At 41.4% G+C, this 27,456-nt stretch overlaps 1 protein-coding gene across 1 annotated transcript in view; it reads right to left on the reverse strand.

The window, feature by feature from the left end:
• LOC127579862 (E3 ubiquitin/ISG15 ligase TRIM25-like) overlaps window positions 1-23,257 on the reverse strand; it is a 28,701-nt gene extending 5,444 nt beyond the window's left edge. Inside the window, exons 1-10 of the mRNA XM_052032869.1 lie at window positions 22,465-23,257; window positions 16,443-16,538; window positions 16,104-16,334; window positions 13,533-13,704; window positions 12,452-12,523; window positions 9,800-9,904; window positions 8,622-8,723; window positions 5,651-5,761; window positions 2,865-2,956; window positions 819-906 (exon numbers count right to left, since the gene is read on the reverse strand). Coding sequence (XP_051888829.1) covers window positions 819-906; window positions 2,865-2,956; window positions 5,651-5,761; window positions 8,622-8,723; window positions 9,800-9,904; window positions 12,452-12,523; window positions 13,533-13,704; window positions 16,104-16,334; window positions 16,443-16,538; window positions 22,465-23,040 — 1,645 coding nt within the window. The 5' untranslated portion in view covers window positions 23,041-23,257. The remainder of the gene's footprint in view (window positions 1-818; window positions 907-2,864; window positions 2,957-5,650; window positions 5,762-8,621; window positions 8,724-9,799; window positions 9,905-12,451; window positions 12,524-13,532; window positions 13,705-16,103; window positions 16,335-16,442; window positions 16,539-22,464) is intronic.
• Window positions 23,258-27,456: the final 4,199 nt, after the last annotated feature.

A 27,456-nucleotide genomic window follows, 5' to 3' on the forward strand; every position in this document is an offset into this window, starting at 1 on the left:
ATCAAAAGAATTTGACCCTTTGCTCCATGTTTGGACAAAAACTAAAATGAAAACTGAAACCAAGTGTCCTGGTAAAATCCAAACTAAGCATCAGTGAGAAGGTTTGATGAGTAAGTGCTGCTTGATGCCACTGTCTACAGTACCACCAGCAGATTGAATCTGTTTTACTTTTCATGGACTGGACACACCCGAGTAATTTTTCTTAATGTTGGATACATTTCAATGCTGTAACTATACTGGAACAGCTTGGCTGGAGGCATTGTTAACCTTTGAGCTCAAGTCTTCAGCACCACAGCTGTGATGCTGCCTGGTCTCATTGTCTTTGCCCCCAGGTACCTACAGATATTTCCTGGTATCACATGGAGTAAATTGCATTGGTTAAAACCTAGCCCCAGTGACAAAGAGGACCACAGGAGTAAGCCAAGATGGATCATATACTTCGCACTTCTGGCTGAACAGCAGTTGCAAATGCTTCATTCTTGACTGTGGCATTCCCATGATGGATTCTGTCAATCTTGAAGATGGAGATATTCTCATTGCCCTCTACAATCAATAGACTAGATTTTACTATGCAGAGTTTCATGCAAGTTTCGAGGGTACAGTCAGGAGGGATATACACAACTTTAGTGCAATGAGGTTGTACATTGTAGGGTTTAGCAAGAGGTGGTGTATATATTGTAACATTTAGTGAGGTGAGGGAATAAATACAACAGTAACACTGACATGGAGGTTTGTGGTGTACAGCTTCTGTCTAATTGATTTTTTTTCTACCCCATCACTTACTGTGCTTAATCCATAAATAACTAAATTTCACATACCCAGGAGTTGCTTCTGTTCCTGGATGGGGAATCCTGAAAGCACTGTGGCTGTGAGAGGTTCCTGTTCCTTAACAGATGTACTAGATGGCTACAGTGAAAGTACAGTGAGAAAATAAAAGGAATATTAATCTGAGGTTACGAGCCCACTCCACTACTGGGATCTTTCCTTTAGCAAATGCCCTTTGCATGGGACTGCATCTTCATTAAAAAAGCAACTGATTTTTTTTCATTGAGAGTCACAGAGCAAACAGCACAGATACAAGCCCTTTGGCCCAACCAGTCCATGCCGACCACGTTGTCCACCCAGCTAGTCCCAATTGCCTCCGTTCGGGCCATATCCCTCTAAGCCCTGCCCCTCCATGTACCTATCCAAGTGCTTCATAAATGATACTATTGTACCTGTCTCAACCACTTCCTCTGGCAGCTCACTCCATATACTCACCACCCTCTGCGTGAAAAAATTGCCCCTCAGGTCTCATTTAAATCTTTCTCCTCTCACCCTAAACCTATACCCCCTAGTTTTGGACCCCCCTACCCTGGGGAGAAGTGTGCTACCATCCATCTTATCTATGCCTCTTATAATTTAAAACAGTTCTATAAAGTCACCTCTCATTCTCCTATATTCCAAGGAATAAATACCTAGCCTGGCCAACCTCTCCGTATAACTCAGGCCCTTTACTCCTGGCAACATCCTCGTAAATCTTCTCTGCATTCTTTCCAGTTTAACCATGTCTTTCCTATAACAGGGTGACCAAAACTGTACAACTTATACAACTGCAGCATAATGTCCCAATTGCTATACTCAGTGCCCTGACTGATAAAGGCCAGCATGCTATACTCAGTTTTCACCACCCTGTCTACCTGTAATACCTCTTTCAACAAACTATGCACTAGATCCCTCTGTTCCATTACACTCCCTAGTGCCCTACCATTCATAGTACAAGTCCTACGCTGGTTTGACTTTCTAAAATACATCATCTCACACTTACCTGTATTGAAATCCATTTGCCACTCCTTAACCCACTTCCCTAACTGATCAAGATCCCCTGTAATCTACAATATTCTTTTTCACTATCAATAACACCACCTAATTTTGGTCATCCACAAACTTACTGATCGAGCCTTGTGCATTCGCATCCAAATCATTTATATAAAATAATGAATGACAAGGGTCCCAACACCGACCCCTGCGGCACACCACGTCACCAGCTTCCATTCCGTGAAACAACCTTCAACCACCGCCCCCTGCTTCCTACCTCAAAGCTAATTTTGAATCCACCTAACTAGCTCTCCCTGGATTCCATGGGACTTAACCTTCCAGACCAGCTTGCCATACATTAAATAATGCTTTTTTGAACATATTTGACTACAGGTGATAAATCTTGTCAAAGTACATCACAACATCCCCATATTAAAATTCTTCTATCTTTACAGACACTGTTTATCTCCAAAGTTGCACTTCCAGTTATCACGTTTCTATGCGCCACTCCAAAGCCCTGTGCAGATTTACAATATAGGGTTATGCCAGGGGAGATGCTGCAGCACTTCAATTTATTTAACCTTGTAGCACTTCAGACCATCTTCAAATAACACTACTAAACATACCAAACTAATTGTAGTACTTATCACTTGTAGGTAAAGTAGTAAAGTCAGAGTTACAATTTTAAGTGGTGCTGGAATTACCCCTGTAAACCCCAATCAATGATGGTCTTAATAGCGTGCTTGACCGTGATTCTCCTTTGTATGACAGATGATCGACCAGGCATGAGGGTAAAAAACGTACACCTTTAGAGTCTGAATCATTGCTGGTGCACTGAAAAATTATTTGTCCCATCACAGGAAGCCGATATTGTACAGTAATTTTTTTAATGACGTAAATCCACACTGCACCATTGATCAACAAATAAGTTTCAAAGCAAAGACAATTGAGAGCACTTAAGGACAGTAGTTCCAGATGACCAAGTTGATAAATGTTGTGGCAATAATAGAATAAAATTAAAATCGTCTTTATATTTCAGCAGCATGCTTAAAAGATACTGTTCATACCTGGCATCTAACTCGAGTTGGTGCTGGCACTGATGGGAGGACAAGAGGAGTCCTGCATGGAGCATTGTTATATCGGCCACCCATTATCATGCCTGAAATACAAAATGCTTGCACTATTGTGTTCAGTACAACTAAAATAAAAAATTGCTTTTTTTTTCTTTTTATGGTTCATGGGAATATTTCTGAAAGTTATTAATACTTGCTTCATTTTATATACGGTGTCATTAAGCATAGGATGTACTTCAAGCATAAACAACATTTTCAGAAATGTATTTACATCACTGGATAATAATACTGGCTACCCTAATACAATGTCCCTTTATTTCTCAGGTACAAACAGACTGTCCCACATGTGACCAATCTTCAGAAAAGTTAGGTATTTATTGTTATGGCAAATATTTCCTTAAACAATACATGCACTTACTTGCAATGAACTTAATTTCATCCAAGCCCATGAAGTATTATGAATTAAAATAGCACCTTTAGCATAAGAACATGTCCAAGGTGTTTCTTGTGAGTAAAATAGAGCAGATTTTCTGTGACCCCAAAATTGTTGGCCGTTTGCCCCAGTGTCAACTGAGTGCAATCTTCCACTGAGAGCACAGCTACACTGGAGCCTGCTCAGCACATACAGAAGGCTTCACTCCCAGTATGATCTGACAGCCAGCGGGTTCTCAACCTCAGGCTCATTTGCTGTCATTGTTATTTAATATTTGTAATTGCTTGACATTTACAAGGGACCTGTCAAAAATATTAATGTTTTGATGGATAAAACATTAAATAAAACACATTTTAAGGATCAATTTAAAACATTGAAACCATTGACAAAGTAAGTTACTGTTTTTCTGGCAATTAATTTCTCCTCTTGGGGTTGCTGTGTTTGAGCTGGATTTAACCAGAGGTCAGATAGCATCTATGGAGTGGGGAACAGTTAACATTTCAGGTTCAGTCCTCTTTCTCAGTTGTGATGAAGGGTCCCAGACCCCAAACATTAACTGTTTCTCTTCCCATAGATGCTGTCTGACCTGCTGAGATTTTCCAGCAGTTTTTGCTTTTATTTCAGATGTCCAGCATCTGTAGTTTTTTTTATTTTTATAGAAATGGGCCATTTTCTTCTTGCCATATTTTCTCTATTGGACAGTTATCCAATCCCCCTTTAAAGGTTATGATTTAACATCAATCCAGCACCTTGTCAGACTATAGATTTCAACTTTTAACCACTCTGGTCTTTTAAAAAAGTTTCTTCGTTTTGACTCTGATCATCTTAAATCTCTGCTCCCTAGTTATCAGGCCCCATGAGTTTCTTGAAATACCACACTCAGTTTAGGAAGGATTCTAAGGATTTGTTGCATGCTTGTTATGCACTGTTAACAAGATTTTATACTTTAGTAACAGCAGTAACAGCAGATAGGGAGAAAGTTTGTGAGCTTTGAAGTGTTACCTAATGGTCAAAATCATTTGGCCCTATTCCCACTAGCAAGATAGTCAGCTGCACTTTGCACCACAACTTCATATTGAAATGAGCCCTGCAGAAGATGTGAACAAAATCATGGAACAATACAGCAAAGGCCAGTCAGCACATGGTGGTCCTATAACTACCCAATCATCCACCTGTAGTGTCACCTCCCTACCCTGCCCCCAGGTTCTTGCACCATTTCTCTTCAAGCGGCTACCTAATTCATTTTAAAATTTAGTACCAAAATTGACCATATTACTATATTGGACAGTGCTCTCCAGATCAAAACAACCTCTTAGGCAAAACGTATCTCCTCATCTTGCCTCTGTGCAATAAATGTGTTTTATCTTGTTTGATCTTTCTGCCAATTAAACTAATTTCATCCATTTGAAGTCCCTCAAAGCTCTGTATGATTTTGAATGCCTCTATTAAATCTCCCCTTAGCCTTCTCTGTTCTGGGAGAGGAATTCCAGAGTTTTACTTATGCTTTTCATTTTAAGTTTTCCCTATCAGAATTGCTGCTTCTTTTATCAGCAAGGACAACATTGCAAGATGGCATTCACCTCTCCAAGAAGGTTTAGGGTTTAAATCCCACTCCAGAAACTTGAAGACATAAACTAAGCTCAAACCCCAACGCGATACTGAAGAGGATCTCCACTGCAGCAAGTATGAATTTTAGATGAAATATTAAATCAAAGCTGCATCTCTCTTCTTGTGTGCACATAAAAGATCTCAGGGCACTATTTCAAAGAATAGCAGAGAAGGACCCATCAACCACCATCCCTCTAACCCTACAATGATCAATTAGTTTATTGCCATATACACAAGGGTGCAATGAAATTCCTTGCTCATATGAAGCTCAGAGAGTAAATAGTATACATGGTAATAATAAATACACTGACAAGCACAAAACAGAATGGTGCAAAGCATAGTAGTGCAATCTGCAACAGTGCAAAAAGAAATGCTAAAGTGACAATAATGGAAAAGGTAGAATTAAGAATTTGAGGACACGGCAGCACCACCAGGAAGGGGATGTGAAAGAAATGATTGGTTCAGAAGTTGGAAAGAAGTTGTTCCTGGGTCTGGTTCTACACCATTCCAGGGGTTCTGAATATCTTTTTGTATGTAACCCATTCCCTGGTCATTATTTGGGAGCTTGCCATGTGGAAATGGGTTGCTGCGATTCTTGACTTATAACAGTGACTACACTTTAGAAGTACTTCATTGGGTTTGGAATGTCAGGATGTTGTGAAAGGTGTTATATAAATGCAAGTCTTTCGTTGTGTATTTGTTGTGCTTCACTCTTCAAACTGAACACTTCCATCCTTACCCCTTTGCTGATTGGCCGGGAGTCCTCTAAGACCATGAGTGTTTGCAGCCAAGGCTGGAGGAGGCCAGGACATGACCCTATAAGCATCGTTTGGCAAGGGCTGGAAAGGTGCTGAGAAACAAAATAAAACATGCACTATGATCAATGTTTCCTTTAAATAATTCCCACCAAAAAATACTTTTGAGAAATAAAATAACTTTTAACATTGGCAAAATGTAGTCAAGTATATGTAATTTAAGAAAAGTGACATACAAGAGGTGGTTAAAATTGTTTTAATATTGCTTCCTCATACACTGTAGGACAGACTGTCCTTGAAAGCAATGCTGTAATACCTGTTTACTGCATTAAAGATCCTCAAAATTGCCAAAGTGACTTAAGCTGGTATGTGTATGTTTACGCAACTTCAACAAAAGTTATACCAAAACACTGCACTTCTCATTAAAACAACCATGTCTCCCAAGAGAATGATAATTTTTTGCATTCATACAAGCACTAGGCAGGCTATAAATTTGTATGCAAAATTTTCAACCCAAAGCACATTCCTGGCAGTGTATGGAGACTTTAAAGCTTTGCATCCTTTTATTTCTCTTAATTGAGACTTACACCGTATTTGTATCCTTGATGAATTTATTGCATCAGAATACATGACATTATAGATCAAAAAGTGCAACAATTACAATTAAATATTCTGAGATGCATGGATGGATAGTTTGATGTCTTTAAATAATTCTCACACATAAAGTACTTGAAAATTGAAAAAGTACCTTTTAAAAAGACACAAATATCCACTTTCAGAGTAAGGTCCAGTTTCAAAAGCTTGCCCATCCTATAAGTATGTCTCCATGACGCACATTCATTAGTTCAACAATGGGCAGTAATATTTTTTATTATTCACTTAAGGGATGTGGGCTTCGCAGGCTGAGCCAGCATTTAATTGCCCATCCCTAGTTGCCCTTGTGAAGGTGGCGGTGAGCTGCTTTCTTGAACCCCTGCAGTCCTTGAGGTGGGTGTATACCCACAATACTTTTAGGGAGTTCCAGGATTTTGGCAGCAATCATGAAGGAACAGTGATATATTTCCAAGCCAGGATGGTGTGTAGCTTGGAGGGCTACTTCAATATGAATGTGGGAATATTCAGGCATGCATAGAAAAACCAGCACCGATATCCAGGGCAAGAACCTAAACTTGTAAACAATTCATAGGTTCAAAAAAGCAAGGACAGAAAGCTATTGTGCTAAACCTGTTGGACTGTGAAACTTTAAACAGGATCTATTGTTAGAATCAAGGAGAATTAACAACTTTTAAAACTTAAGTTATATAAGTCATATCATTGTGCTGTTCCAATAATTACTTTTATTTTATAATATAAAGGAAGTTATTTAATTGAAACAGCACATTTCAGAAACTATGCAATATTTAACACAAACAGAAGGTTAAACCTTTCAAACTAATGGAATGCATGAATGCTTGAACAATTATACCTTCATTCTTCATTATATATTCCATGCTTCCCCTCAAGCCTCATTCTTTCCAAGCTAATTCTCTCTTCAGCTTCCATAGGAAACAGTGATACATGGGAGCTATTAATCACTCTCTGAAATCTGAGATACTCATTACAAAGTCACATTCAAATTCTCTTTACGAGGTTCCATTTGAAAAACATTGGTCACATTGGTGTTGTTTGTGTATGAACCCACGATGCAATGACGTAAGTTATGTCCAATACATCATTGACTAACATGGCATAAAGTGATGGAAAGTACACTTCTTCCCTGCTCCTTGGAACCATACATCAACATTTCTAATCAATACTTCAACAGTAAGCACATCTGTACTGTATTATTATGCAGAAAGCCACTAGTGACAGCAGAAAAACAGATGAGAGCATAAAGTGAGTGCGTACTGTTGTATAGAGGGGAATAAAGAAATTACAAAACTCAAATAAAACATTAATCTTCTGGTTTTGATATAAAGGAAACCATTTTTTATTTGAAGATATTATGACATTATTGGCCTGTATATACAAAAATGCTGTTTGCTGATTTATGTATAAAAATACATTTTTATTGAAAGAGGATGGAGTATAAAGGTCAGGGGGTCTCGCTATAACTCTATAAACCATCAGTTAGACCACGTCTACAGTACTTATTCCAGAAGCAATATGCTTGAATTAGAGGCAGGTTAGAGAAAGGTCATTAGGTTGGTTCCCGGGGGGTCATGAGGAAAGATTAAGCAGGTTGGGCCTATACTCATCGGAGTTTAAAAGAACTTCCTAATGGGCCTTGACACGGTAGATGCTGAAGAAGATGTTTCCCTCTTGGGGGAAAGTGAAAATAGGGGACAGTGTTTCAAAATAAAGGGTTGCCCACTGAAGACAGAGACGAGGAGGAATTTCTTCTTCAAGGGTTATGAATCTTTGGAATTCTCTACCCCAGAAAGCTGTGGCAACTTTAAGTCTGAATCGACTTAACAATTCATAATCGTTCTGAACAGCAAAGCAGACTCAAGGGGCCAAGTGACCTTCTGCCTGCACGTGTTTATCTTCTTATGTTTATATATCTTGCTGCTTTTATACAACTTGCTGCTTTTATCTTCTACTACATTAATGCTCTTGAAGTAAAGTTAAATGCCAATTTGACATTTTCCATTTCCCATACCAGCTATCATGTAGTCCACAGCAGTGAGCCAATTTAATTCCGAAATAACAGTGGTTGTTGTATAATGAATTTCATACTCGTCAGGGACTGAACCAAGATTACTGAAGCTCACTTTCCATGGGATTGTTAGGCTGAAAGCAATCTTTGCATTCATCATGGTAATTTGGATTCAAACCCAACTCCCACAGGTAAAAGGCTAACATCTTGCTGTTAGCATGACCCAGGATCATCTCTCTCCAACACTTGCACTGTAGCTTTGACAACATGATGCAAGCATTTAATTTACATGCATTAATAACTGAAGATGTCCTTACCATTTAGCTGGGGACTGACCATTGACCAAAGGGCTGGTGATGGCATTAATGATTGTTGATGGGCACCGTGCAGAATAGGATTTGACAGGGATTGGAAATCCGCTGCAACAGAAAAAGATATCCTTGCCAATTACTACTTGACACAATTATAAGGCTTTGGAAAAAAAACTTTTCATATTCAATTTAAATAACATAATTCTTGAGTCAGCGATGAGAAATACAGCGGGTTGCTTTACAACTGTTGTCATTTCTTGACAAGTTCTGGCCCATTATCGAGGTGTTTGCTATTTACTAGTTTTGGTAGTAAATAACAAATACCTCAATAATGGGCCAGAACTTGTCGAGAATGAGGGGTGAAGAAACAAGATTTATTGAACCAGTTCACTGCAGATGGAATGAAGGCAGCATTTAAAGTCCATAAATTATGGCCTTATATATCTAGCATACTGTGACAATACTGATACGACATGGGAAACGGAGTTGAAGTATTGACATACCATCTTGCAAGTCAAGAAGATAGAAGATACGAAACTGAGATAATACACTACCACTACTTACAGGAGGATACAAACAGAGCATGATAGTGATTTCAATAATAATATGGAAAACATTGGTGCAGAAAGGTAAGTGGAGGCACAATTTTTGATGAAACATAATAATTGATTGCATTCATCTGATGAAAGGTCAACAACCTGAGTTGTTTCATACTCTTTAGATGTTGCCAGACCTACAATCATTTCTATCACTTTTGATTTTAGCTCCTTGTTACATTATTAGATCTGTTAGCCAAGGGGTACAATAAATGGGCTATGACATCATAAAAAAATCAAAAGAGAGGAAAACTTAAAAAAATAAAATGAAGGAGAAGGTACAACAATTTTATGAACAGAGAACTTTTGTAAGTGATAAATAAATTAATATAATCATTCAGAACTATAAGGCAGAGAGATTATTAAAGTTGGTGAGAACAGAGTTTGGATCACCTTAGATGTACTGTTGAAATAAAGCAAACTCCATACACTCCATGTAAAGAACAAATGTTACGCTCAGTAATACAAAGCAGTGAAACAATTTAAGAAACGGCTTTCTTGACCTGCACATGTTCTTACAATATTCATTTTCACGTATAATATAGTGCTATTCAGTGTCAGATATTCCATAAGTGGCAAACTTCTTACCAGTTATTGAAGAGTTTGGAATTGGCCAAACACCCTGAGGGCAGGATGACATTAGAGGCTGAGGAGTGCTGCAGGGAGCAGCAGTTGGCATGGACTGAAGATCAACTGGAACAGGAAATATGACTTAAATGGAAAACTGACACATTATTATTTTACATAAGGATGCTCCAAAAAGAATCATAAAACATTTTTCTATTGAATGCCATACTTCAGGTTAAGTTGGAAAACTCTTTACTCTGGCTCCTCAATGGGCAGGCCCAAGAATTCTCATGAAATGGAATTTCATGCTTGAAATGAATGATATCATGCAAGCTTGAAAGCTCACAATACACCCATTATAAGTTGGTGGTGAAAGGAAACAGCTCCAGATATGCACTGAATATTACTGATGGCAAGATCAATATGGACAAGGGAAACTAATTTGCCCAATTTCATTTAATTAAAGAATCAGGAATAAAAGATGATTTTCAGTCGTAGTGATTATGAAACTAATAAAAAGTGTCTTAAAATCTTATCTGGTTCAGCAATTGTCTTTTAGAAAAATCTGGCATTTTACCTGGTTTGTCCTGTATTACTCTAGGCCAACAGTAACTTGGCTGACTCATAACCGCCCTCTGAAGTGACCTAGCAAGCCAATCAATCGATTATAACAAACCACCATGACAAACATAACAACCACAAGGACAACAGTAGTTCAAGGCAGTGGCTCATTCCCACCTTCTCAAAGTCCAATTAGAGATAGGTAATAAATGACTAGATTTAAATTAAACACTTCATCTTGTATTTCACCAATTCAACATTTAAATTATTTCTTCTCTTAAATGATACCAATGTTTTGCCTTTGTGTTTTCTATGTTTCATTCTGACCTACTCTATATCTTGAAAATCAAAATAACTGCAAATGCTGGAATCTAAAATAAAATCTATGTTTTAATCTCTCAGTGTTAATTATTTACACACACCAGTTTTCAATATTTCAGTTGTTCATTTAAATCCATGTTCTTCTGTCTTCCTCTTTTTTATTTAACGTAATATTCAGTTTATACTTTCTCAAAAGCAAAAACTACTTCAGTATTATGCAAATCTTTCACGACCTCCAGACAATAGCCATGTAGCAGACTGAAAATGTGACCCCGTTCCTGCTTTTGATATATTGCCATCATTTCTCTGTTTATACGCCCAATTCTTTACTGCAGAAATTTTTATTTGTGCTAATTTTTTGGGGCACTAATTGGTGCAGTCTATGCTCTGTAGACCACTCAAAAAGTCATTATAGGCACTTTGTTCGTCTTGAACAAACACCCTCCCAGTGTCCATGCACCCTTCCTCGTTTCACCTTAGTTACTTTAACTCATACTTCCAGCTCAGAAAAACACTGGATTTCCTTCAATATCCTGTGAACTTCGAAACAATTAATTCCTTGTCTGAAAAGTACATTTTTCTTGTATATAGTCAAAGACCAGTTTCCCATCTTAAAGCTATTACAGAAATTAAGGTTATTATCATAATTCTCTACACTGTAGATCAAACTGTTTTCTCTTCTCCATTATTCCTCCTGTGCAAAACGGTACAATCCTTTTTCTGCAACCAGAATTGGGTCTGGTAGTCAAGGTGCAGCCTGACCTAACTGCTAGAGTTTGATCTCTCCAATAAATAGAACAACATTACTGGATTAATAATTTTGGTCTGGCCAGATACCATAAACCCACGGAACTTTTTCCAAGCAGATTTTGAATTTGACTAATTACTGGTTGGACTAATTACAGACAAGTTACTGGTTTCTAAACCTGCCACGAATTACAAAACAAATAATCGCCACTTAACATTCTTAGATCTTTTAATGGTTTGAGACAAAACCAACACTTTCAAAGTTCTTCCATTCACTTTCCAATGTCCTTTTCATTACTTTGTATCCAAGTGCCAACTTTAGTCCTGCCTCAGGCCCCTTCATTTAAATGAAATTAGAAATCTCATCGTGCACATTTGAGACAAGATACTAATCTAAACCAGCCGAAAATTATGCACACATTTGCCATTAAATTCAATTTTCTGGACAACTATAATATAAATGCACAGAAAGAAAAATAAACTTGCATTTGTACATCACCTTATTACGTCTTTATATGTCCAAAAGGGATTTACATAAAAAATAATCTTAAAATGCAATGAGGGAAATCTAAGTAAATACATGAGGAAGGAAATGGTAGATTATGCTGGTAACATTAGATGAAGCAGGGTAAGTGGAAGCCTGTGTAGACTATTCATAAAAAAAATCACTTGGCTGAAAGACCTGTGTGGTAACTTCTCTGCTGATCTAGGTAATGAAGGAACTCTACACCACAAGCATAAAATCTACATTTGATATCATTGATTAATGGAGGAACATTGGGCAGCACATCAAGAGAATTCCCTTCTCCACGATAAATATTTTACATCCACCTCAGGAGACAAATGGGCTTTGAGCACAGTTACATGGAAAATGTGGCTCATTGGAAATAAAGCCCTCACTCAGCAAAGCATCAGAGTGTCAGGTTAGGTTAAGTGCTCAACACTTAGAAAGAGCCATGAATCTACTAATGACTCAGGAACAAAAATGCTTACAACTCAGCCAGGCTGCACTACGAATGTTCTTTGTAACTGAAAGGAACTTACCCTTTTGCTGGGATGTTGCAGGTGTTGAAGAGTACTGATGCAATTTGGGATACTGGTTATTAGTCCAAGATCCTGAAATACAACAAAAAAAGATCTTTTATTCAAACAAAACCTACCTTGAATAGCCAAATCATGTGCAAATCTCATTGAGACATTAAAGTAAGGGATGGGGTATTATAATTGTTGTGAATAAGGTAGAAATTATATTCTGACCCTCAGACTGACAACTGGACAACATTTAATTTTGAAAATTATGTAGAATTTAAAAGAAATACAATACTGAAAACAAAGTACAATCTGTTTTGCATCAGCATACTGCTTTTTGCGACAGGTTGTTATCAATAAAAAAAAGATTGAAGAGACCCATATCATAATGCAAAATAAGAATTTGCTTCTGGTGCAAATTAAACCTAATGACCAAAGTGAGAAAATATTTAAAAATTCTTAACATAAAACTGTTGCATTACTTTTATTCACTTCCAGAATGTGTCAAAAACTTCTAATTGGCAGCTTAAAATTCACTTATGTGGAAAGAGACCAGGAAGAACCCAATCTTTATAGTGGTGTTAGGAAGGGGGAAGTGGGTGATGAATATTATACTTTCCGCATCACCCATCCAAATACTGGCCTTTGACGCCTCACTCTTAGCCATGGACCCCATTTGACCCATTGCCAATGAACACCCAAGCTCAACCTTGGGACTAAAGGATCAGACAGCACATATTAAACATGTGCTTTGCCTGGTATGTTCGAACCAATTCCCAAAGAAATTTGATGGGATGAGTAAATGACCAAAACAGTTATTATCCCACTACACTGACACTTTTAAAGCATCCTTTAGGATACACCAGAATTTCTAGACAGACACCTTCATAAATATTATGCAAGAGAGAGTGAGGGGGCAAGGGGTGAAGGAGTGAAAGCAGCGTTGAGAACGGAATCAAGTTTGACTATAATATGCCTGCACTCAACATCATGGCTCAATCAGAACTGGCCATCTATACTAGAAGGTTCATGGAATCCAGGACAACACCTTCAGAAGAGAAGGAAAATGGGAAAATATTAGATAAAAAGGCAATACCATTTTCTTTACTTGCGGGCAGCTTCTCCCGACAGGCTTCCTGCAGCTGCTTCGTAATATCTTTAGTCAGCTCAACAATTATGCACTTTAAATTGGAGAGCTGTTTATCAATATCAGTGTCCAACGTGGGTAAAACCTGATCTGTCTCCATCTCTTCCAGAGTTTGAAATTCCTGCAAGGCAAAACATCACAAGATTAACTCCTCTCACATAAAGTGCATAGTCTACAGCCCTGAACAATGTTTCTTTTGCTTTGCTGGTTCACTGACAATTAAAGGTGTTCGTGACACGGGTTTACTGGTTTGTCTTGTTCCTCCACTCACTTCCCCATCCTTAATATTAGAAAGTGGACTTTCCATTGATGAGAAGTATGGACACCACCTCAATAAATCAGTAGCAACACTATTACACATGCTGCCTGGACAGAGTTCTTGAAGACATGAGGCTTTACTATTATAGAAGAACTCTAAATGGTAACGAAAGGGCATTTTCTAACAGACAGGCTGGAACAACTTTATTCAGGATTCATGGGCACACAGCAAACACCTAAAGCAGGAATAAGGCCCACTTCTCTCACACTGCTTCGGCTGCTGTGTGTGCTGGCGCATCTCAAACCATGCTCTACTGAAGAGCTTTCATAGACATTAATGAGACTTGGACAGCTGAGAAAGGCAAAATTTTTAACAATGTCAAAGCGAACAACATAGATATCATTAATCATGACTCCACTCAGAAATGAAGGGTTTGGGGTAGGGGTGCAGCAAGCCAACAAGCCTGCAGCAGGGGTTGCAAAATCAATCCAAACCTCTCAGATCATTCATAAACTGAATTGATGAAGATCAAGGCACAAGACATATGCTAACTTTTTGTCAGGAAAGGCAATAAAGGTAAGTCCTAATCCCAAGAGCAAGAGTAAAGATAAATAACTGATGCTCTTGACATTAAGGCCACATGTGATCGAGTATGGCATCAAGGAGTTCTGGCTAAACTGGAGTCAATGGGAATCAAGGGAAAACCCTCCACTGGTTGGAATCATACCCAGCACAAAGAAAGATGGTTGTGGTGGTTGGAGGTCAATCATGTCAGCCACAGGACATCTCTGCAGAAGTTCCTCAGGGTAGTGTCCTAGGCCCAACCATCTTCAGCTGCTTCATCAATAACCTTCCTTCGATTGTAAGATCAGAAGTAGGGGTGTTTGCTGATGATTACACAACGTTCAGCACCATCCGCAACACCTCAGATAATGAAGCAGTCCCCAACCAAATGCAGCAAGACCTGGACAATATTCAGGCCTGGCCTGATAAGTGGCAAGCAACATTCACACCAACAAGTGTCAGGCAATGACAAAATCCAATAAGAGAAAACCCAGCTATCGACCCTCCCCCCCCTCCCCCATCGACATTCAATGGCATCAATATCCTGGGGTTCACTATTGACCAGAAACTGAACTGGAGTACATATACACAATGTGGCTACAAGAGCAGGTCAGAGGCTAGGAATCCTGTAGCGAGTAACTCACCTCCTAACTCTGTCCACCATTTGCAAGGCTCAAGTCAGGTGTGATGGAATACTCGCCACTTGCCTGGATGAGTGCAACTTCAACAACACTCAAGAAGCTCAACACCATACAGGACATAGCAGCCTGCTTGACAGACACCCCATCCACAAGCATTCACTCACTCCACCACTGACCACCTTCCAAGACCGCAACCTCTACCAACTAGAAGAACAAAGGCAACAAACCATAGGAAAACCACCATGTAGAAGTTGCTCTCCTTGCCACACACCATCCTGACTTGGAAATACATCACCATTCCCTCACCGTCACTGGGTCAAAATCCTGGAACTCCTTCCTTAACAGCGTTGCGGGTATACCCATACCTCAAGGACAGCTGTGATTCAAGAAGGCAGCTCTCTACCACCTTCTCAAAGGCAAATAGGGATGGGGAATTAAATGCTGGCCACACACTTGTGAAGACCACATCCCTCGAATGAATTAAAAAATTGTGAAAACAAAGCTCTATCTGGCACAAAGGCATTTCAAAGTTATTCCTGTGGATGGATTAGATTTCCTGGTTTAATGCTATATATCCAGGGAAGTCTGCATCTTGAACATTTGATAACACAAGATCAAATCCAGTCAAATTCCCTGTCAGATCTAATGAGAGTAACTGAGCAGATTTCTCGATTGTGGAGTGGGGGGAGGAACCCTGTGTGAGGAGGTTCCTGCCGATCTATTAGAAGAGCTTTGTGATTAGTGAGGTCAGAAGGTATCCAAGCTTTCATCTTGCCATTTGGCAATCTAGGAATGAACATGATGGCAGAATTCCTGGAAGCCTGGAAGGATAGGTACACAAGAAGCTTCCCTATCAGCCCAGTGATGGTGATACAGCCATGCATTCAAATGCATGCTCTTCAAAAGTCATCTGCCCTCAGATTCCTCAGTTATTCAGTCACTGAGCATTCAAAGCAAATTCTCATTTCTGATCACTGTACCACTGATAACTTCAAACATTGATTACAAACTGGATGAGAATCAATAAAAACTTTGTTCCGTCAGGATGTTGCCTACCTTCAAGAGCTGGATACCATCAGATTTCAAGAGCTGGTTTATTTCATCAGTCTTCCTCCTTAGTCCAGTGCACCTCTGGTTCAGCCAGCTCTGGATGCTGTCAGCTTGCGCCAAAGCAACAGCCTCCTCACTCTCAATGATGTTTGTTACAATGCTTTGCGACTCTTTAATGCAGTTGATAAGATCACCAAAGTGCTTATCAATGTCAGATCTCACCTGACACGTTGTTTCCTGATTAATGAAAGGAAGATTGCAGATACACTCAGAATTGAAACAAAGAACAAAACAACAGCTATAAATTTTTTTAAGAAAGCATGTAAAGGCAGGATTGATACTCACTTTGATAAAAGTGACATTGTCCTTTAATTTAAGAATTGCTACACTAATATCTTCGATTTGGTTTTGCCGTCTTATTTTTTCTTCCTGAAGAAGATTCTGTATAGGGAATGTAATGGCATTTATAGCATTTATTCAAATACAATGAATATGCCAAATGATGTCAACTTAAATATATTAGTCTTAAATCACAGTGAACTCATTAAAGAAAGGCTGCAATCAACCTTTTTCTTTCCTTTGAATGAACCAGCTTTCACCAATCTAACTGCCTGATCAATCTCACAGGCAGAGTGCATGGAAACTCCCATTTGAAGGAATCTGAAGGAAGATTCCTTATTGTACTAGGTTCAGCCACTTGCTCTCTGATGAAAACTTCACCCAATGGAGGCCTTTAAATGATCCGGCACTGTACATTTTTGCTGGTGAAAATGAGCGCTCCAAACTTCTTTTCAGGGACAGGATTAGGAGGCTGGAGAGACAAGCAACTACAGATGCTGGAATCTGAAGCAAAAAAGTAAACTGCAACAAGAAATCAGAGGGGCAAGCAGCATCTGTGGAGGAAACAGATGACTGATGCTTCAGCTCGAAACCCTGCATTAGTGCAGAGGTAAGATAGCCAGTATACAGAAGTGAGAGGTGGCGTTGAGAAAGAGACTGGTAGGTGATAAATGTAAACATAAGGGAAAAAGTTGGGCAAATGGAGCTGGGTAAGGGAGGGGAAGGGGAAGGGTAGAGACAGGCCGGGAGGTGATAAGGGAGGGACAATGGACAGATGGAACCAGGTGGAGGAGGCTGGTGGGAGAGGTGATAGGAGGCTGACAGCTGCAGGACTAAAGGAGCTTCTGTTGTGGAGGGAAGGGGTGGGGTTCAGAGCTCAGCAGTTCAGAAGGTAGGGAGGTAAAATGGATCAGAACAAGTAGTTTAGGAAGGCAGAGTTAGTAGGGTTGAGATTAGGAGAGACTGATTGGAGACTGACATTTCAAAGGCAGAAATGAGAGAAACGCTGAGAGAGAAGGGGGATAGAATATTGTTATTTCCACAGCATCGAGGAACAGTCAATTGGGACTAGGCAGTCAAATCAATATAGTACTGTAGGCATCCCACCGGTATTATACAGGTGAGATAACACTGTTGCAGGATTGCCCAACGATTGTTTCCAAGATGTGGCCCATGTGGAACATTTTACAGGGAAAAGATGTCATCCCATGCATGCTGATGTGGAAATCATATTCAGGTTGCAAAAGTGACTCACTCCAAGAAATGCCTGTTTTATCACATAAAACAACAATTTTCAAAGGCAAAACACTGAGGTGTTATGCAATTGAATTTCCAACCACATAGCTGTGCAGGCCAACAAAGGAGTTCATGAGATTCAATTTTACAAAAATTATTTAGATCAATTTCACATGGCTCAGATTTTATTGAAAAAACAAATAGTGCAGAAAAAAAATTAATTGTTTCATGAATGGTTCAGGTAAAACTGAGACTGAATCCAGACTCCGAGTCAGAATAACACCCCTCCACCACTACCCTCTGTCTTCTATAGCCAAGCCAATACTGAATCCAATCTACCAAGTCTCCACAGATCACATGTGCCTTAATCTCTGGATCAGCCTACCATGAGGGATCTTGTCGAAAGATTTACTCAAGTCCATGTCCTACCCTCATCGATCATCTTTATCACCTCCTCAGAAAAATTCAATGAAGTTTGTTAAACATGACCTCCCCGACACAAATCCATGCCTGCTATCCCCAATGAGTCCATGCTTTTCCAGATGCGAGTAGATCCTATCCCTACAAATCTTCTCCGATAATTTTCTTGCCACTGATGAAAGGTTCACCGACCTATAATTTCCTGGTTTGTTTCTATTCTTAAACAGAGGAAGGACACTGGCTATCCTCAGGTCCTCTGGGACCTCACCTGTGGCTAAAGAGGATACAAAGATCTGTGTCAAGGCCCCAGCAATCTCTTTTCTTGTCTCTCTCAATAACCTGGGATAAATCCCATCAAGCCCTGGGGACTTATCCAACTTAATGTTCTTCAAGAGACCTAAACCTCCTCCTTTTTGGTATCCACGTATCCTAGAATATCAGCATACTCCTCCCTGATCTCGCTATCCTCCATATCCTTTTCCTTGGTGAAAACTGATTAAAAGTACTCATGTGGTACCTCGTCCACTTCTTCTGGCTCCCGGCATAAGTTCCCTCCATTGTCCTTGAGGGTACTACCCTCTCCCTAGTTACCCTCTTGTTTGTATATACAGTAAAATGTCTTTGGATTCTCTTTAATCCGAGTTGCCAAGAACATTTTGTGGCCTCTTTTAGTCATTCTGATTCCCTGTTTAAGTTCTTTCCTTCTTCCTTTATATTCCTCAAGCGCCCTGTCTAATTTCAACTTCCTAAACCTTACATATGCTTCCTTTCTCTTTTGGACTAAATTTGCAACATTTCTCATCATCCAGGCTTTCTAAACCTTGCCATCCTGGTCTTTCTTCCTCATGGGAACATGAATTCTGACCAGCTGGCCTTTAAGTGGCTCCCACACGTCAGATGTAGACTTACGCAATAAAAGCTGCTCCCAATCTACTCTCCCCAGTTTTATGCCTAATACTGTTGTAATTAGTCTTTCCCCAATCTAGCATACCCCCACCCTCCAAGATCCAGTCTTATCCTTATCCATAACTTGTGATGTTATGAGCACTGTTTTCCCACTGAACCTCTGATCGCCTGACCAGGCCCATTTCCCAACTCAAGGTCTAGTATGGCCCATCCCTGGTTGGATTATCTACAAACCGTGTCAAGAAACCCTCCTGGATGCACCAAACAAATTCTGCTCCATCTGAGCCCCTAGCATAGAGAAAATTCAATCAACAATGGGAAATTTTACAATTATCCTGGTTGTTTTTACATCTTTCCATAATCTACCTACATACCTGTTCCTCTTATCTCCCACTAGCTATCCAAACCTTTCTTATTCCTGAGCTCTAACTATATTGCCTCAATGGATGAACCCCCCTAGAATGTCCTCTCTAAGTGCTGCTGTGACATTATTCCTGATCAGTGGTGCAACTGCTCCACCATCTCTATCGTGTCTGAAACATTTGAATCCTGGAACGTTGAGCTACCAGTCCTGGCCTTCACTCAACTAATTCTCTGTAACGGCTACAACATCGTCGTTCCATGTACTAATCCAGGTTCAGTACCTGCCTCCACCAGCCCCCAAGGCAGTATGCTCCAGATTTCAGCCACCCTCTGGGTGAAAAAAATTCTTGGAATTGGAATTGGTTTATTATTGTCACTTGTACCAAGGTACAGTGAAAAACATGCCTGCACACCGCTCATACAGATCAATTCATTACACAGTGCATTCAGGTAGTACAAGGTAAAATACAGAATGTTGAATAAAGTGTCACAGCTACAGGGAAAGCACAGTGCAGGTAGACAATAAGGTGCAAGGTCATAACGAGGGAGATTGTGAGGTCAAGAGTCCATCTTATTGTACTAGGGAACTGTTCAATAGTCTTATTACAGTGGGATAGAAGCTGTCCTTGAGCCTGATGGTACGTGCTTGCAGGCTTTTGCATCTTCTGCCAGATGGGAGAGGGGAGAAGAGAGAATGTCTAGAGTAGGTGGGGCCTTTGATTATGCTGGCTGCATTACCGAGGCAGTGAGACGTACAGACAGAGTCCATGGAAGGGAGGCTGGTTTCTGTGATGTGCTGAGCTGTGTCCACAACTCTCTGCAGTTCTTCAAATCCCCTCTAAATCTCCTATCCCTTACCTTGAACCCATGCCCTCTGATTATAGGCACCTCTGCTCAGTGGAAAAGCCTTATCATTACCTACCCTTTCAATACCCCTTATAATTTTATAGACTTCAACCAGGTCCCCCCTCAGCCTTCCCCGCATCAAAGGAAACAAACCCAGCCTATCCAATTTCTCCTCACAGCTGGAAGGCTCTATCCCAGGCAATATCCAGGTGAATTCCCTCTGCATCCTCTCCTGTGCAATCACTTTTCCTATAGTGTGGCAACCAGAACTGCACAAAGTATTCCTCACTTACATGTTATACAATTGTACCAAAATCTATCTGCTTATGTATTCTATGCCCTGGCAAATGAAGGCACATGTCGTGCATGCCTTCTTAAACACCTTATCTATCAGTGCTGCTGATTTCAGGGATCCATGGATGTGAACGTTCCTCAGAATTTCCTCAAGTCTTACCATTCATTGTGCATATCCTAGCCTTATTAGTCGGCCTGGAACGCAACGCCTCATATTTTTTCAGGAGTAAATTCTACCTGCCATTCCTTTGTCCGTCTTACCAGCTGATCAATATTGTCTGCAGCTAAAGACTACTCTCCTGACTAGCAACAATACAGTCTTCATGTCATCGGAAAGGTTACTAATCATGCCATCTGTGTTCATATCCAGATCTTTAGTGCATACACCAAAAAGCAACCGTTCCAGCATAAACCACTGGTCACACACTTCCAATCACAAAAACAACTCTCGGCCATCACTCTGCTTCCTATCACCGACCCCGTTTCAGATCCAATTAGTCAAATTGCCTTTGGTCCAAAAGGTAAGAGCTCACGGGATCAATCTCCCATGTCGGACTTTGTGCATGTATTTTTCCATCTGACATAGGACGCCACTCAGCCTATCAAGTCTACACTGGCTCTCAGAGCAATACCATTCATTTCCCTATAACTTATTCAGTCACATATCCCCATTGACACCCCACTAATTCCCTGGCACCCAGCCACAATCCCTGGCACCCAGCCACAATCCCTGGCACCCAGCCACACTATAAACAGTTTACATTCGCCAATTAATCTAACAACGAGCATGTCCCTGGAGTACGGGAGGAAACCAGAGCACCTGAAGGAACCCCACACAATTACAGGAAGAATGTGTAAGAGACAACACCACAGGTGGGAATCAAACCTACGTCCCTGGAGCTGTGAGGCATCTGCAGCACCACAGTGCCACCTGTAGAAATAACTTTCCAACTGCTCATCAAAATACTTCTTAAATGTCGTGACAGTATCTACCTCCGCCACCATGCCACATCAAAGGCCGTACTAACCACACTACGCTCATTGACACACACAGTCACCTCCTCGAAAAATTCAATCAAATTATTCAGACAGGATCTCCCCTTAACTAAACCACGTTGACTCTCTCTACCACTCCAAATGCAGATTAATCCTGTCCCTCTGAATTTACCTATGATTTCCCTACCAAGTTAGTAGGTGAACTGACATGTGAATAGCAGAATCAGGGGGGAGTTGATGGGAGCATGGGGCAAATAAAAAAATAATGGAATTAGTGTAAATGGGTGCTTGATGGTCAGCACAGATTCAGTGAGTGAAAAGGCCTGATTCTGTAATTTATGATTCGATGACTACCACCGACGTTAGATTCTGCAGCCTGTAGTTATCTCAATGCGTCATTTGCTGCTCTCCAGTCACCTGGAACCTCTTCTGTGGCCAGAGAAGACTTGAAATTTTCCGTCAGAGCCGCTTGCCTCCAGTGGCATCCCAGGATACACCTCATCAAAGCCTGGGGATTTAAGCCTGCTGAGATATCTAAAACCTCCTCCTTTTCAATTTGTTCTCAAATTCCACCATCTCCCCATCTGTATTCTCCAACTACAATATCCTCAATAGTGAATACAGACAAGATGTTTTCATTCAAGACCTCATCTACAGCCCCAAGAAGAGCCTACCCTTTCCCTGGTTATCCTCCTGACCTTAACATACTTAAAATTGCTTGGCATTTCCCCACTAATGCTCTTTCATGCCCCCTCTTCACTCTCCTTTTTAAGTACCCCACTACACCTTCTATAGTCCTAGAGGCCTCGCCTGTTGACACTTCTCTATTCAATCCTCAATATCCCCTGACACAAACCTGTTTGACTTGTTGGTCTTATCCTTCACCATTATAGGAAAATGCTAGTCCTTAACTCTCTCACTATTTTACTTTTGGCAGCATCCCTTTATAAATGAGGCACAAGCTTACCTTTTTCTCACTGGTCTCTTCTTCTATGGTAATAACTTTGTGATCCCGATGTGCATGCAGGATGCACAGACCACAGATACACATCTGATCAGTCTTGCAGAAGAACTCAAGGAGCTTAGAGTGTACTTTGCACTTCCTCTTGTCCAAATCTCTCACCGGGTTGGTGAGCTGATGGTCCCGAAGGGCCTCATCCTCGAAATGTGGCCTGAGGTGGACCTCACAAAATGTAGACAAGCAGGCTAAACAGGACTTTGCCGCCTTAGTCCCACTGAGGCAAGAATCGCATGGGATGTCCTCGGCCAAGGTCAGCCTGGCTGCCGCCTGGCCCATCCTGTGGAACTCGTCCACGATCCCACAGAGGACAATGTTCTTCTGCAGCGTGGGCCTGGTAGCGAAGGCAGCCCGGCATTGTGGGCACAAGTTGACTGAGCCAAGGGGATTCTGATCCCAGTTTTTCTGGATGCAGTCCAGGCAAAATGTGTGTCCACAGGGGAGGTTGACAGGGTTGCTGAAGACCTCCAGGCAGATGGAGCAGGAGAGCTGCTGCTCCAGGGAAAAGAGGTCTGCCACAGCCATGGGGTGGCCTGACTGGGGCTGAGGCCAGAGGGTCCTTAGCCTGACTTCCAGCCCATCCTTGGCTGCAAGCTGTTCCCCCCAAAACCAGTTGCTGCCCCCTCTTGCCCCTCACACACTGGGATCTGCCCCCTTACCCCTCAATCCAAGATCTCCCCTCCCAAACACCAGACTTTGCCCCCTCTCACCCCCTCAGTTACTGGAATCTGCCCTCCTCACCCCTTGAACACTGGGATTTACCCACCCACTCCTCAAACATCAGGATCTACCCCCCTTCACCCCTCAAACACTGGGATCCACCCCCTCCCTCACCCCTCAAACACTGGGATCCACCCCCATCACCCCTCAAACACTGGGATCCACCCCCTCCCTCACCCCTCAAACACCGGGATCCACCCCCTCCCTCACCCCTCAAACACCGGGATCCACCCCCTCCCTCACCCCAAACACTGGGATCCACCCCCTCACCCCTCAAACACTGGGATCTACCCCACTCCCCCGCCCCTCAAACACCAGAATCTACCGGAATCGGTCCCCCACTCCCGAAGAGAAACACCAGGCTTTGCGCCCCCCGCTCGCTCCTCAGACACCGGGATCCTCGCCCCTCCGCCCCTCCGCCCCTCCAGCCCCGGGACGCACCGACTCTCTTCCCGGTCCTTCCCCTTCCTGGCCAGGTTGAAAGCTACAACTACGGCGCCCAGCAAAGACCAAACAATGCGCGGATTTCAAAATGCAATCTGTTGCGTGGTTCCGCGACTGATACAAGCCGCCTTTCAGATTCCATCATAGCCGAGCTAATGTTTAGTTTAGAATGTTTAAATTATCTTTTATATTCCTTTAGAGCATGTGTTAGTACAGTGTAAAATGGATCTGACCTGAGTGTCCAGAAGTGATTTCCCCTCGGGCACATTTGTAATCTGTGCAGATATGTATTTAACGTTGAACCGGACTGGTTAGGGCAACACTTGGTAATTGATAGTAAAGTTACAGACTTGGAAATACTATCACACAGTGTAACGTGGAATTGATGGAATTTCTTTCAGTGCACTTTCAGAGTTTGATATGGGACTTTGTGTTTATGACATACTTATAGATGGAGGCATTGAGGGAAGGGATATTGAGAATTGGATGTAAGTGTTTAGAAAAGGAAAAATCTGCAAATGCTGAAATTCTGAAATAAAAAGTTCAGGGAGTACTCAGCAGGTCAAGCAACATCTATGGAGAGAGAAACAGAGTTAACATTTCAGTTGAATGACCTTTCATCTGAACTGGAAAGATGAGGAAACGAGTGTGTTTAAAATTGCAGAGAAGGGAAGGGACTGAAAATAATGATATAGATTAGCAACCAAAATCCATTACAAGTCCAAAGGCTCCCACAGCTACCTGACTACATCTCCTTGTGCCTGGTATCCTTTGAGGACTCCATTCCATTCTCCTAACTTCACTATCCACATCATATCTCTTCAAATGACAAGACATTCCACCTTTATAGAGTCATAGAATTGTACAGTACAGAAATTGGCCCTTGGGCCTACCACATCAATGTCAACCTTTTTTGTCCATCAACACTAATCCCATTTACCCACAGTAGATCCGTATCCTTCTATGCCTTGCCTATTCATTTGTCTAAATGCTTCTTAAACACAGTGATTTTATCTGACTCCACCATCTCCTCTGCCGGCCCATTCCAAATATTAACTGCTCCCTGTATAAAAAACTTACCACCTCAAATCTCCTTTTAAACTGCTTTCCCTCATTTGAAACCCATGCCCTCTTGTTTTGATACACCTACATGGGAAAATGATTCTATTTACCCTGTCTCTGCCTCTGCCAAGTCATCCCACATCCTTCTTTGCTCCAGGGAAAATAAGCCCAGCCTTTCCAATCTCTCCCTATAACTAAAGTCCTCCAATCCTAGCACCTTTCTGGTGAATCTCCATGGCACTTTCTCCAGTGCAACCACATCCTTCCTGTAGTGTGGCAATCAGAACTGCACACAATATTCCAAGTGCATACAATATTCCATCTGGATCACAAAGTCTTTGGTCCCTAGGGGAACCCACCCTTTCTCCGGCTCCCCTCTTGCTCCTGATATATTTATAGATTGCCTTGGGAATCTCCTTGATTTTACTTGCCAAGGACATTTCATGGCCCCTCTTTGCCCTTCTAATTCCTTTCTTGCATTATTCTCTGAGAGGATAACTCACTTCCACTTCCTATTTTTTTCATGATCAATATCCTCCAATTCTCCATCCCACTTAGAGACAGAATAATACAGCATGGAAACAGGCCCTTCAGCCCAACTTGTCTATGCTGACCAAGATGCCCACCTAAGGTATTCCCATTTGCCCACATTTGGCCCATATCCCTTGAAACCTTTCCTATCCATGTATCTTTGGCCTCGTACACTGTTCTGACGAAGCCTGACGTAGGCTTAAGGAAAAGCACCTCATCTTCTCTCTATGCACTTTGCAACCCTTGGGATTTAATAATGAATTTAACAATTTCATATAAATAGCTCCTCCTGTTTGTGTCAGAACTGGCCAATTTGGATCTAAGGTTGTCCACCAGTAACAACTCAGTCGTTCTCTCCCCACAGATGCTTTCTGTCCTACTGAGTATTTCAAGCATTCTCCTTTATTTCAGATTCCCAGCAATTGCTGTGTTCAACATTTCACAATTCCAGTGTTTTTTTTTCCTTTCTAACTGGCCTCGCTCCTTCAGACAGATCCCTCTCTTAGATGGCACCAAAAAGCAATTACTTCACCTGGACATCTTTGGTATCCACCCAACCCCACCTCCAACCCTACTCATCTCTACAATTTAAAACACGTTTGCTTCCTAAGTTTTACTGCTTTCATGAAGGATCATTGATCTGAACTGTTGATTCTGTTTCACTCTCCACAGATAATGCGTGAACTAGTGAGTGCCCAGCATTTACTGCAGGCACGGTAGTGTAGCGGTTAGCATAACACTATTACAGCACCAGAGACCCGGGTTCAATTCCAGCCACTGTCTGTAAGGAGTTTGTACGTTCTCCCCATGTCTGTGTGGGTTTCCTCTGGGTGCTCCGGTTTTCTCCCACATTCCAAAAACGTATTGGTTAGGAAGTTGTGGGCATGCTATGTTGGCACCGGAGGAGTAGCAACACTTGCAGGCTGCCCCCAGAACACTCTATGCAAAAGATGCATTTCACTGTGTGTTTCGATGTACATGTGACTAATGAAGATCTCTTTTCTTCCAAGAGTCTAGAAGTTGGAACTCAGAAATTTTTGATGAGCTAAAACATTGTAGTGTCTGATGTCAGCATCAAAAAATTTAAAAATTGGTGAAAGATAAGTATGTAACAGTGTAAACATGTTATCCACCCAGAAAGAATTGTTAAAATGAAATCTCTATGCTACCAAGTGGGACCAAGTTAAATTCAACACAGCTGCTGGCATTGCAACACAGAAATCATAGTGGAGTGCCAACTCCTAAAAGTTCACTCACCGTGAACTTTAGATAAAGTTCATACGGTGGTTGCCCTAGGAGACAGCAAGGCTGCAAGGGTGAGAGAACAAGCCCCTGCATTATCTCAGAATAACACAGAAATGCTTATAACTGAGATATCTGGTCCTATAAACCAAGGGGGCCAGAAGACCTGCCAGGGTCCTCATTAGGAAAGGCTGGCAAGACATGGCTTGAATTGTCTCACCACAAATGGAGTTCCTGGGCATGGAGCAAAAGGAAAAGAAACTTTGTGGCCACATTAGAGCCATCAGTTACCACTAAAAATACTGCTTGTTCATAGTGACAAATGCACACACACGCAAACACACATGCATCCACCCACACCCAATACAGGCACACACACAAACACACACACATACATTCTTACTCACCCATTCCCCTACAAACCCACCTCTGTCATATCTCCTACCCTCACCAACCTATCAACCTTGGAGACACAAGAGACTGCAGATGCTGGAAATTGGAGCAACACACAAAAACAGCTGGAAGAACTCAGCAGATCAGGCAGCATCTATGAAGGGAAATGGAAAGTCAATATTTCAGGTCCAGATGGAGCATCTTGACCCGAAACATTGACTATCCATTTCCCTCCATAGATGCTGCCTGATCTGCTGAGTTCCTTCAGCTTTTTGTGTGTTAGCCCAGAGATCTCTCCCGCTTCATGCCCTCACCTCAATATCACCACATAGATCTTGCCTGTAAAGGTGAGATAATGATTATTTAATGTCCTTCAACTCCATTCAAGCAAAAACTGAGAAATAGAAGGGAAGTCACCAGCCAACCAGGCTAGAGGAGAGATCCTCTTGTTTGGGCACAGAGGGGCTGCAGAGGATTTTCTACAGCCATACCACAAACAGGGGCTGCACAAAATCTGCCAGATGTGCTCATTAATAATGTTTCATTGTG

Source organism: Pristis pectinata, chromosome 18 (assembly GCF_009764475.1).
Source record: "Pristis pectinata isolate sPriPec2 chromosome 18, sPriPec2.1.pri, whole genome shotgun sequence".
NCBI lineage: Eukaryota > Metazoa > Chordata > Chondrichthyes > Rhinopristiformes > Pristidae > Pristis > Pristis pectinata.